General features: G+C 56.7%; 1 protein-coding gene across 5 annotated transcripts; it reads right to left on the reverse strand.

The window, feature by feature from the left end:
• Window positions 1-273: 273 nt before the first annotated feature.
• On the reverse strand, window positions 274-10867 carry PROC (protein C, inactivator of coagulation factors Va and VIIIa). 5 transcript variants are annotated; one of them, XM_019969141.2, is made up of 10 exons: window positions 10753-10867; window positions 9837-9973; window positions 9341-9431; window positions 7744-7910; window positions 6151-6175; window positions 5970-6032; window positions 5659-5793; window positions 3145-3293; window positions 2090-2207; window positions 274-959 (listed from the first exon to the last, which is right to left on the reverse strand). In XM_019969141.2, exons 1-10 carry the CDS (start codon window positions 10796-10798, stop codon window positions 382-384), a joined length of 1509 nt encoding a protein of 502 aa, XP_019824700.1. In that variant the 5' UTR covers window positions 10799-10867; the 3' UTR covers window positions 274-381. The 5 variants fall into 5 exon arrangements, with proteins under 5 accessions (XP_019824700.1, XP_019824690.1, XP_019824708.1 ...); XM_019969131.2 differs by having other exon boundaries at window positions 5895-6032; XM_019969149.2 differs by lacking the exon at window positions 9837-9973 and having other exon boundaries at window positions 5895-6032; window positions 9341-9427.
• Window positions 10868-11963: the final 1096 nt, after the last annotated feature.

Genomic DNA, 11963 nt, shown 5'->3' on the forward strand with positions numbered 1-11963 from the left:
GATCCCTGACTCACACAAGCTCCTTCCAAAGTCCTGGAAGGGGCTCTCACACTTTTGTAGTCCCATTTTGTGTTCTTTTTCATTAAGCGAGCTCTCCTATATGTTACCAGCTTCAGATGCCACAAACCTCGGATACGCTCCTTTCTACCCCACAGAGGTGCTGTAGGAGTTAAATAAGATTCTGTTCATAAAGTGTGGGGCACGCAGTAGATGCTCCAAAAATCCTTCCCTCCAGAGCAGCCCAGAAAAGGGTTGAAAAGACAGAGCCATAGCTGGTGTGCTTGCAGCAAGCCCTTTTTAATGTCCACCATCTTGCCATTCAACAATCCAGCCCCTATCCAAGGGTGTCCTCTGGGGCCCAGACACAAGTGACGGGGGATGCTAAGGCACCTGGCTCTCAAGAGGGGCCTCCTGAGCTTTGATGTGGCCATAGATCCAGTCAAGGTAACGGCTGACTTTGGTGTAAACGCCGTAGTTGTAGAGGCGCCCACAGCCCTCGCCCCAGCTCACCAGGCCCACCAGGAACCAGGTGCCACGGAAGAAGGTGACCATAGGCCCCCCACTGTCGCCCTCACAGGCATCCCTCGGGTCCCCGAGGATACCAGCGCACAGCATGTTCTCAGAGATCTTGTTTTCCATGGCATGGACACATGCATTGTACGGGACCACAGGGACCTTGATGAAGCTGAGGACGAAGGTGCGGTTTCTCTTGGTCTCGTCACGGTAGCCCCAGCCTGTCACCACAGTCTCCTGGCCGACCTGGGTGAGCTTGCGCTCAGAGAGGCCACTATCCGGGAGACAGATGGGCACAATGGTCTGCGAAAGAGTGGCAGGCTTGGCCAGGCGGAGCAGGGCGATGTCGTTGTCACTGGTGCTCTTGGTATAGTTAGGGTGGATGATGACCTCCTTGATGTCCAGGTCCACCTCCCAGCTCTCCCAGCGCCGCATGTCATACTCCCCTGCAGGGCAGTGGGGCTGTCAGAGTGAGCCTGGGGGAACGTCCTTCTCTAGGGGCCCCACTGAAGCTAGCAGGACTGCCCTGCTCCTGTGGGCCCTCGTGGATGGCAGGGAATGGGTCCACAGTGGGAGTGGTCACCATGCATTCCTGGCAGGTCCTGGGCCACAGGGCTGTGCCTCAGGTCCCTATCAAGGTTAACAGCCCACGAGTGTCCATCATAAAGGGGCAAACACTGGTCTGAATTCAGGACTGGCTCAGAGATGCAGCTGTGAGGCTTGGGCAGTGACCAGCAGTGGGCAGTCAGCAGGGAAGCTCCCTGGAAACCTGGGACATAGACCAGAGCCTCAAAGAGAAAATGGGGTGCCTGCTGAAGTGGGGGCAGGGCAGGAGCAGCAGGACCCAGAGGAGGGCCAGCTGCACACAGGCTCTAACCAGGGAAGAAAGATCTGGATCACACATAAGACACAAGGTCTTCTCAGGCGAGGCAGGTGGCGCCTAGTAAGTGGGGGTGGGGCTCTTATTCCAAGCCCAGCCCCATGGGAGCCCACTGGCCTTTGGTTGTGCTGGACATAATGGCAGAGAGTGTGGGTCTGGTCAGTCATTCTCAATACATATCTTTTTCCTTCTTTTTGCATGATGGTTGGAGTGAGAGCCGCCACCCCCAGAAATTGGTAGAGTGGGGCCCAGGCTTGGGGAGCCCTGGGCTGTTGCAGGGGAGCAACTGGCTGCTGTGGCAGATGCCAGGGCTCCCACTGCACAGTCGATCCCTGTCAATCCGTGTGAAGTGCAGCCCTGAGGCCAGGCCATGTGGACACCTCCTGGGTCTCTGCACCCAAGGGTGCTGTAGATACATACACAGAGCCTGCTCCACACAGTGAGAGTGAAGACACAGTATGTGTGTAACCCCCTCACTTGCAAACACACATATGTAAACACCTGGCCACCAGATTCAAAGAGAACCCCTTACGTGCAAACTTACCTGGTGCTGTGGTGTCTAAACTCCCACCATGGGAGGGGCGGGCTGGGAGCACACAGCCCTCTTCCCACCAGATGCCTTCTGCATGGGTTCAAGCCCCCCAGAGACCAGGCTCCCCAAACCCGGCCACCCTCCCGTCTGCTTCCAGCCCGCACCGAGCCTGACGATGAGCTTCTTGCGGCTGTCCAAGCAGTGGGCCACCGTCAGCACCCAGGAGACGTGGATTAGCACTGCCCCACAGACCAGCTTCTTCTTGGAGTCCAGCAGCACTGCCTGGAAGAGTCGGGGTGGGGGGGGGGTGTGGGCAGCAACTTCACAACACAGCTTTCTGACAGCTCCGCTTAGGCCTCTGGGGTCTTGTCACAGCCCTATGTATGGTTCTCAAGCTCAACACACTGGCTGCATAAGTAGGTCTTTCCTGGGTTCCCTGGTCACACAGCATGGACTTTTGGGCACTTTCTCCTCTGCACGTTTGATAAGAGTTTGCCTGTTCCAGGGTATCTCCCCACGTTTGCCCATGCTGTTCCTATAATCACCCTCAGCAGCATGCAAAGAGTCTTTCCTACCCTTGATGGCTAAGGCTGGGCCTCGAGTCCCCCGGGTAGCCTTTGAGGCCCCCCAGAGCCCTTGGGGGTCCCCCTCCAGGTTCCCTCAGCCCCTGTCCTGCCAGCCATCCCAGCTCTGGTCCCATTGGGTTGCCGTGTGTTTAGGATCCTGACCTTCCTGGGGGTGAGATCCCCAAGACCTACCAGTCCCCAGGTTATTGATCTCTGGGGACCCTAACCCCCAGTGCCTGGGAGTCAGACATCAAGTAAGTGTTAGTTTCCATGGGGAAGCTGGAGAGGGACTCAGGGGTCAACCCTCCCTCCTAGCCTTTTGCTATGCAAACGCTGCTCCCCTCAGGCAGGCCCCTGCCTGAAACACCACCAGCACAGCATTATCTTTCCAGCTGATTTTTAAAGCTATACTTCTTCCTGATTGCTCTGCACCCAAGGGTGCTGTAGATACATACACCTGTGCCCACTCCACCCTGCCCAACTGCTCCTCTCTCATCAGGTTAGCACCATCTTTCTTTGGGACCCTCTACCCTTAGCACTGCCTCTCCCCACCCTGAGCAAAGTCTCACTTCCCTCCCCACTGGTGCCTCCAGAACAGGAACTGGGCTCAGTGACTCCTGACCCAGATGGTGGACTACTGCCTCTCCTCTCACCTGCCAGGGGCTCTCTCCCCATCCAGCCTCCTGCCCATCGACAATCCGTGGATCCAACTGGTCTTTTTGGTCGACTTGGTTTGTGTCACGTTTCAAGGTCTTGCGTTTCTTCTCCATTCGCTTCCCTAGCCTCCCACAAGGGAACGTCACTGAAAGCAGGAGAAAGCAGCTGAGTGCCTGCCAGGCACTGCTCCCAAGACTGCCCCCCATGTCTGCCCACCTCCTGCCAGCAGCCTCATTTGCTGCCTTGTAGGATAAATGGAGAAGGCAATGGCACCCCACTCCAGCACTCTTGCCTGGAAAATCCCATGGACAGAGGAGCCTGGAAGGCTGCGGTCCATGAGGTCGCTAAGAGTCGGAGACGACTGAGTGACTTCACTTTGACTTTTCACTTTCTTGCATTGGAGAAGGAAATGGCAACCCACTCCACTGTTCTTGCCTGGAGAATCCCAGGGATGGGGGAGCCTGGTGGGCTGCCGTCTATGGGGTCGCACAGAGTCGGACACGACTGAAGTGACTTAGCAGCAGTAACAGCAGGATAAATGATGCTTAGACATGTAGTTCTATCAACTTGCAAAGCCCCTCAGGTCAGTCAGTCGGTTAACAAACAGTGCCACTTAACGGCAAGAGTCAGACCAAGCAGCATCTCTAACCTGTGGCCTGTCCTGAGGCAGCTTGTTCAAGTTCTAGGAGTTCAGTACACACCAGGGCTGTTGGGAGTAATCCCTGGGACGCGCAGTGAGCTCTCACGCTAGGATGTTACCGAGCTCCTAACAGAGGTAAGAACTCATGGGTAGGTGGAGGTGGGCACTCCTGGAGAGCCTCAAAGTGGCTCTGAGCACAGTTGTGTGGTCCTCTGCCAGGAAGAGAGAGCATAGAACAGAACTGAGGCCAGGGCCCTTCACACTGGCTGGAGAGATTCAGACTTGCAGGAGCAAGAGGAAGCCATCAGCAGGGAGACTGAACAGTGACAGCAAATGGAGATGAGACAATAGCAACAAAGCTCCAGAAGCCGAGGGGCATTGTGACTGACGTGGTCGTCTGAGGAAGCCGAAACCTCAGCCAGTCGTAGGAGATGCAGTAGCAGGCTGCGTAGCCCCAGAGATGCCCAGGAAGCCTCCATGTGTGTCTGAGGAAGCTGTGCAGGTAGTATGGCAGGAATGTTGAGAGTTTGTCAAAGAAACTGCTAGAGCCCTAGGCTTCTGTCTCGACCCCTCATCAGTGACTTGACTGTCCTCTCTGATCCCCGCAGAAGACCCTAGGTATATTCTCTGAAGAGGGTGAACCAGAGACTGTGAGCTCAGGACTCAAGGAGACGCCACAGGAAAGACTGATACACAAGGCTGGCCAGAGAAAGTCACGCAGACACCTGCAGACTGGGCAACTGCCAGCTCCTCTCCCCTGCACCCCCACAAGGGGCTGGAAGCCAGGCTGGGACCACCCAAGCATGAGTTTGGATGATTCCTCTCAGAAAATGGCCTAAAGACCTAAGAATCTGAGCAACAGGGTTTTGTCAGTGACCTGAGCCTTCAGATGGTCTCACAGAAAAGGCCACTGGCCAACAGGCTCACCAGGCATTTCTTTGAAACTTCCTGTGACTCTCTAATTGCTTCAAAAGGAAAAGTTAGATTTTCTGTTTTGTTTGTTTTTCTTTCTTCAGTAAAAGGACTATAAAAGGACTGGACTATAGAGTCCTGGTAAGTTCTCCAAACGAAGAACACAGAATCAAAGAGATGGAAAATAGAAGAGATCATAAAACTAGAAAATCAGCCCCGGGGGAAGAGATCCGATTAGAAGACGCAGAAACGGAGAACAGAGAAAGCAGGAAGGTCAAGCCATCAAGGAAATAACGAAAGAAATATTCCTAGAAGTAGAAGATGTGAATTTCCACATGAAAAAGGCGCTACACAGTGAATGAAAGAAGATCCACACTGAGGAACGACCTGCTGAAATTCATGGTAAGAGTCGCCAAACTCCGATTGTTGTGTAAGTATATAACTCTGATAGAAATTAAAATGTATAAAAAGGAAAACAGAAAAGAAGGTTGCGCTCTCTTCAGAGAAGCCAGCGGTAAAGGGAGGTGTAAAGCCATCCAAGACGGTGGCTCAGCTGGTGAAGAATCTGGAGAAGGAAATAGCAACGTGCTCCAGGATTCTTGCCTGGGACAGAGGCAAGATTCTTCCAGGGACAGAGGAGCCTGGTGGGCTACAGTCCACGGGGTCGCAAAGAGTCAGACACGACTGAGCACACACAGGATAGATGCGGAGGGTGCTGGAGGCGCGCCCTCTACATCCGCTCATCCGAGGAGCTACCTCTGTGCTCCTGCCCCAGGAGGCGTCCCCCAGGTGAGCAGTGGCCCCTGGAGAAAGTTGGGCAAGAGAAGGAAAGAGCGGGCAGGACACCCGCGACACCCGTCGGGGACACCCTCCGTCTCCCACTCCCTTGCCTAGGGCTCAGCCCGGTGGCTCGCTCACCGCCCGGGGATCCCGTGCGGTCCCCGTTGAGGGAGCTCACCCTTGGACACGCAGAGCTGGTGGTCGTCCTCCAGCCGGTAGCCGGGCGCGCAGCTGCAGTGGCGCCGGCCCTCCTCCTCCATGCAGTAGTGGGCGCAGCCGCCGTTTTCCGTCGAGCAGTTGGAGAAGCGCACCTCTGGGCACACACGGAGGGCGCCGCGAGGGCGCCGAAGCTCTACGCGCCCCGCCGTACAAGGGCCTGGGAAGGTCCCCGCCCCGCCGCCCCCGCCCCCTCACCGTGCAAGCAGAAGCGGCCCTCCCAGCCCTCCGCGCAGTCGCAGCGGAAGCCGCCCAGGCCATCGATGCACTTGCCGCGTCCGCAGCATGGGAGGTCGCACGGGCTCCCTGAGGGCCGGTCCTCGCACTGGTCCCCGTCTGCGACGAGGGGTGAAGAGGGCGTCACCCGGGCTGCCAGCCCGCTCCCGGTTCCCCAGCGACCCGGAGCCCCCCGAGGGGCACAGGTATGGCGGCCCGAGGACTGGAGCGCACTCACCGCTATACTTGGACCAGAAGGCCATCTGCGGAGAGAAGTGGCAGCATCAGGGGCCGTCAGCCCGCCTGTGTAAATGGGGAGCCCCTGGGACCCCTCCCCGCGCTGGCCCAGGTCCAGCAGACCAGCCTCTAAGCGGGCAGGGGAGCGATTATCCCACACAAGGAGGGGTCAACCCCCTTAGCCGAAGAGGGGCGGGGCGGGGAGGCAGCTGTATCCTGAGAAATGCCAGGCTCCTCCTTGCCTCTCTGGCGATCTCCACATCCCATACCTGACCCCCGTGCCCTGGAAGCTTGCTCTGGGTGCTGGCAGCCACCAAGGCAGCCACTGCGGCAGAAGGGACCCAAAAGCTCCCCCACCCCCGGAGTGCCCTGCTCTCTCCTTCCAGCCCCTCCCTCCTTTCTCAGCCTGTCTGGTCTCCCTGAACTGGTGTGCTCAGAGCTGAGTGACCAGAAGGACATTGGAGGTGAGACACAGCTTGCTAGTTCAAGAAGTCTGCTTTTGTAACCAGGCTTGGGCTTCCCCGGTGACTTGGTGAAGAATCTGCCGTGAATTTGGGAGACCTGGGTACGATCCCTGGGTCAGGCAACCCACTATAGTATTCTTGCCTGGAAAACCCCATGGACAGAGGGGCCTGGCAGGCTACAGTCCATGGGGTCGCAAGAGTTGGACAAGACTTAGTGACTGAACCACCATCCTGGTGGCACTTCTGCTGCTGGGCTGGGACCACCATTCCCTGAGATCCACTGCTTGATGCCCAGGCCACAAGCCCCCCGCTGGAGACTCGGGTTAGGTGGGTGTGATGTGCCCAGGCCATGCCTGCAGAAAGCCACCTAGGCGTCTGCTGAAGAGGCCATTTGAGGAAAGAGTCCGTGGGGATCTAATCAAGGACGTGGTAGAGGAGGGCAAGAGAAAAAGCCGCCCAGAGTTCCCCCTTCAGCCCTGAAAGCCCTGAGTGGGAGGGCATGCCTACAGACAGCTTGAGGGCCCCCCAGGTGATGGCACAGCCCCTAGGTCCTAGAAGCTAAAGTGAGCTCTTGAAGCTGGAGAGGGTCTGAGCCTTGTATCAGGAAGCGACCTCCCCTACCGAGTGCGCCTCAGGGTCTCCACCACGGAGCTCTGGGGTACAGAGGACAGACCCTTTCTTTAGATGCCCTGAGCAACCAGATTTCAGCCCTGGAGACTCTGAGGCACAGAGTGGGTGTGTGTGCAGAGACATCAGAGTCTTGGGTCGCCTGATGAGCAGTTAAGCAGGGGTGCGGCGTGGAAGCAGTGGTGGCCTTTTGGCCACAGGGAGAGAGGAGAAGGAGGCAGTGGTGGCCAGTTGCAGGTGAACTGGGGCTGAACTGCCTCCTGTGGGACTGAGTGGGAAACCAGCCCAAAGCTTCCCAGACTCTTCATGCTCATTGCAGAGTTGTTTTTTGGAGTCCTGTGTGCCCTGACCAAGACCGTAGGGCCATTTACGCCACAGCTGCACCCCAGCAAGCTGGGAGGGCAAGGGGCTGGCATCCACTGCCCACCTCCCAAGGACCCCAGGCTGCTCCTCCAGGTCCCACCCCTGAGCCTCATGCTCTGCACCCAGTCGGGCGGCCTTACTGTGTCTTCCGTGTTTTGGAAAATCTCCCGAGCTTCTTCGAACTCACAGACCTCCTCTGAGCACTCACGCTCCACGTTGCCGGGCCGCAGCTCCTCCAGGAAGGAGTTGGCACGTTTGCGGATCCGCAGCACTTGGTGGGCACGCTGGCTGCTGGAGAACACTGAGTCTGGGATGGGGACGGGGAGCTGACTTTGGTGGGGGGCCTGCCGTGAGGGGCCCCCACTGGGGAGAGACCCTGGGCAGGTTTGCATCTTGGTTCCCCTCCTCCCCTGCACGCCTCCTTCTCCCGAAGGAGGTGACAGGTCATCTGAGGACAGGACACTTGACCATTCGGAGTGCATGTGCTAAGACAGACAGACCCAACCCAATCTCCATGTGACCTTGAGCAAGCCTTTACCTCTCTTCACTTTGGTTTATTCATCAAAAGATGAGGATGAGATAATCATGTAAAACACTTAGGACAGTGCCAAGCGCAGAAATGAGCAGCCAGTGACCAGTGCCATGTGCTACTACTATTACTGGGCTTCCCTGGTGGCTCAGCTGGTAGAACCCGCCTGCAGTGCAGGATACCCTGGTTCCATTCCTGGGTCAGGAAGATCCCCTGGAGAAGGGAAAAGCAACCTACTCCAGTATTCTGGCCTGGAGAATTCCATAGACAGAGGAGCCTGGCAGGCTATAGTCCATGGGGTCACAAAGAGTGTGATGCTACTGAGCGACTTTCACTCCTCTTGGTATTGTTCAACTGCAGAGTTAAATGGGCCTCATTGTTCTCCAAGTACCCCTTGAGGCACCCAATCTTGACTCCCTCGCTCCAGCCTCCCTGCTCTCCCCTCCCCCACCCCATGATGACTTTCCCATGCCCTTCCCCTGGGGCAGGAACACCTGGACAACAGCAGCGCAGCCACCCAGGGAGCACCACGATATCCCCAGGCTCTGAAAGGTGTCTGCCTTGGATGCAGGGGGATAGCTGCGGTGGAGGGACCGAGTTGGGGAGTGTAAAACAGAGACTCCAGGATGCCGTGGCCAGGAAGGGCATCCTTGGGGAAGGAAGATGTGCTGGAACTGAGTCTGGCCTTAGGAGCCACATGGACCAGGGTTGGGGGTGGGGAGGAAGGCACCCCAGGCAGACCAGCCACTCAAGAAGAGGCAGAAATGTAAGAAACAGCCTGTTGCGGCCCCAGAAGGTGGGGGAATGGCTTGCCTAATGAGCCAGGCAGCTCATTTCTCCCACAGGCCTCCCCTCCCCCTGCATTCTGGCCTCCAGTTCTCAGGGCAGCAGATGAGCATTTTAGGAGGAGAGACTGCCCTGGGGTAGGATGGGTGGCAGCTGGGCCTGGAGTTTACACAGTTGAGGGAGGGAGTAGTGGAGAGGGAAAGCCAGGGGACTGTGTGACCACTCCCCACCCAGGGAGGAGGAAGGGCGTGCCCCAGGGGCTCCGGGTCATCATCTCAGTACTCAGACCCTGCACGCCCTGCTGCTCTTGCCCTCACTCACGTCCTCCCTGTTCACACCTCACCCTGAGGCTCAGAGGAGATGGAGAAAGGTATGAAGACCCCGAGGGTCCCAGGGATCGGGGAAGGGGAGCATGGCCTTACCAGGAGGAGCTGGTGTGCTGGAAATTCCCCAGATGGTCACGAACAGTAAGAGGCTTGTAAGCTGCCACATTCTGAAGCTGCAGCCACCTGTCTGAGGAGGACTTCTGAGCTTCCAGCAGCCCCACCAGGTCCCACTCTGCCCACCGCCACGCCCTGCCCCCACCGTGGGAGCTGAGTGAACAAGCCTCTGTGTGTGTGTGTGTGTGTGTGTGTGTGTGTGAGCGCGCTGGTCGCCAGGGCAGAAGCTGGGGTCAGAGGTCCCAGGGATCCGCTTCTCTATACAGAGCTAAAGTCACACGCCCTGAGTCTGCAGGGTGAAGAGAGGAAGTGGAAGGGGCAGCAACCTGGGGAAGATCAAAGGGGACTCGGCACTGAAGGGTTTGTGCCCTCCCCTGATGAGGGCTTGGGGGTGGTGCCTCTGCCAGTCTACAAGTCAGGCCAAGAGTAATAACTAACATTTACTGGACACTCATGGTGCCTTTCAAGCAATTTGTACCTGGTTCAGAGGGCGGGTCACCAAGTCAGAGCGAATCCCAGCTCCAGGACAGGGTTGCTGGGCAAGACCCCTTACTGCTCCTCCGTCTCCTCGTTTGTAAAATGGATGGGAAAACTGTATTTCTGCCTTATCTGGTTCTTGTGAGAATTAAATGAGTTAATCTACATAAAGCTGTTGAATAGGTTTGTGCATAGCAAATGCTCAGTAAGCTCGAGCTACTAGTATGTCAGCTGAGGCTCACCACTACTCGAGAGAGAGGTGTTCACGGTGTCACCCCATTTCACAGAGCGGGGATTGAGGCTCGCAGGAGAGAAGTCACACATCAAACACTCCCAACCAGGAAGTGGAAGAGTTAGTACTCAAGCTCAGGCCCGTGTGGCTTCAGACCTGGAACTTTAACCCCTGCCCCAAACCACCAGGCGAGCCCCAAGGCCACAGATTGGGGCCACAGACATAGCACTTCAGGCCAGAAACCTAGGCGCCCCGCTGCCCCCCAGGCTGAGGGGGTGCCCCACCAGCAACCCCTCCCTGCTGACCTCCCACCTTCCCCTCCCACCTTTGCTGACTCCCTCTGAGGCTAGTTCTGACTTTTGTTTAAAGGGTTTAGAAGTAGAAGTGGGGGTGGGACGGGCACCCCTGGTCACCCCGGGGCTCCAGCTGCCTCTGATGATGGCTCAGATCTGGAGGCCCTCAGCCAACTCCCACCTCCCTCAGAGTCTGGGAAGAAAGCCCCTGGGAACCATGGCACCCAAGCCCGAGGAATGCCAACCAGAGCTTTGGCCTGGCTGCTGGCAGAGCTGTGATTTCCTTACGCCAAGCTCCAGCCAGCTTCTTGAACCCTGGCGAGAAGATCCCACCTTCAGGCCTGCTCCCTTCCTCCAGCCCCTGTCACAGACCTGCCTCGAAGGGGACTTACTGGGGTGGGCCGCGGAGAAACTGCAAGGTTGCCCTCCTGCCGCCATGACAGCCTGGAACTCGAGTTAATCCACAACCACAAATATTTGCTTGGCCCTCGGTGCAGAGGCCTCCCCCTGCACAGATAAACAAACAAGTTCCCGGCTCAGGACAGCTCTGTTTGCCCCAAGCCCCCTGTGCCCCAGCAGTGGGAGGGCAGGCACCTCCAGCCGTGGCCTCGTTGTAGCCTCAGAGCAGCTGGCTAAAGGAGGGACACTGTCCCCTTTTCACAGATGAGGACATTTTTACCCAGTGCTATTGCCGTTTGCCTCAGATCAGCACAACTGATAATGTTATTTCACCAAATCTAAGATGCCACTGGGCTTCCCAGGTGGCGCTAGTGGTGAAACACACACACACACACAAACCTGCCGATGCAGGAGGCATAAGAGATACGGGTTTGATCCCTGGGTTGGGAGTGTCCCCTGAAGAAGGATATGGCAACCTACTCCAGTATCCTTGCCTGGAGAATCCCATGGACAGAGGAACCTGGTGGGCTACAGTCCACAGGGTCACAAAGAGTCAGACACAACTGAGCGGCTTAGCATGCATGCAGGATGCCATTAGTTACAAGATGCGTCTATTTGATGTGTTAGCATAAGAGAAACATTGTTACTTATTCAATGGCCTGCCTTCCTGATAACATCATGATGTGATGTAAAAACAGTAAAAGATTTGCCTCTCAGGCTCTCTACCACATGGGTGCCAATACTCAGCTAAACCCTCAGCTCCAGCTGCTCCCGTGACTGTCACCCTCTCCCACCACACACAGCTGCACATCGCTACTTCCATAACCTCAGCTTTGCAGATGAGGACACTCAGAAGTCTTTTGACATTGGACCAAATTCACGGAGCCTGTAAATGGCAGGTCTGGATTAGAACTCAGGTCTTTCCAGCACTTCGGGCACCTCTCACCTACTTTTGTGAGCAAGTGAGAAAAGTCAACAGAATTGTGGAAAGTCTGCAGTCCGTTTGTGACCAGGATGTCAGAAAGGGCAGGAGCAGAAGTAAAGGGTTTGACCTGGAACCTTGGCCCTGGCGCTGCGGTCCATCAGCCCTTATCACGCATCTTCCTTCCTGTCCTAGAAATACCCCGCTTCTTCCAAAGCCCACTTCCTCCTTGGAGGACTTGACCACACTCCTCAGAGTCCAGCCCTTGCACAGCTCATGTGA

The sequence above is a fragment of the Bos indicus genome, chromosome 2 (genome assembly GCF_029378745.1).
Source record: "Bos indicus isolate NIAB-ARS_2022 breed Sahiwal x Tharparkar chromosome 2, NIAB-ARS_B.indTharparkar_mat_pri_1.0, whole genome shotgun sequence".
Taxonomy (NCBI): domain Eukaryota; kingdom Metazoa; phylum Chordata; class Mammalia; order Artiodactyla; family Bovidae; genus Bos; species Bos indicus.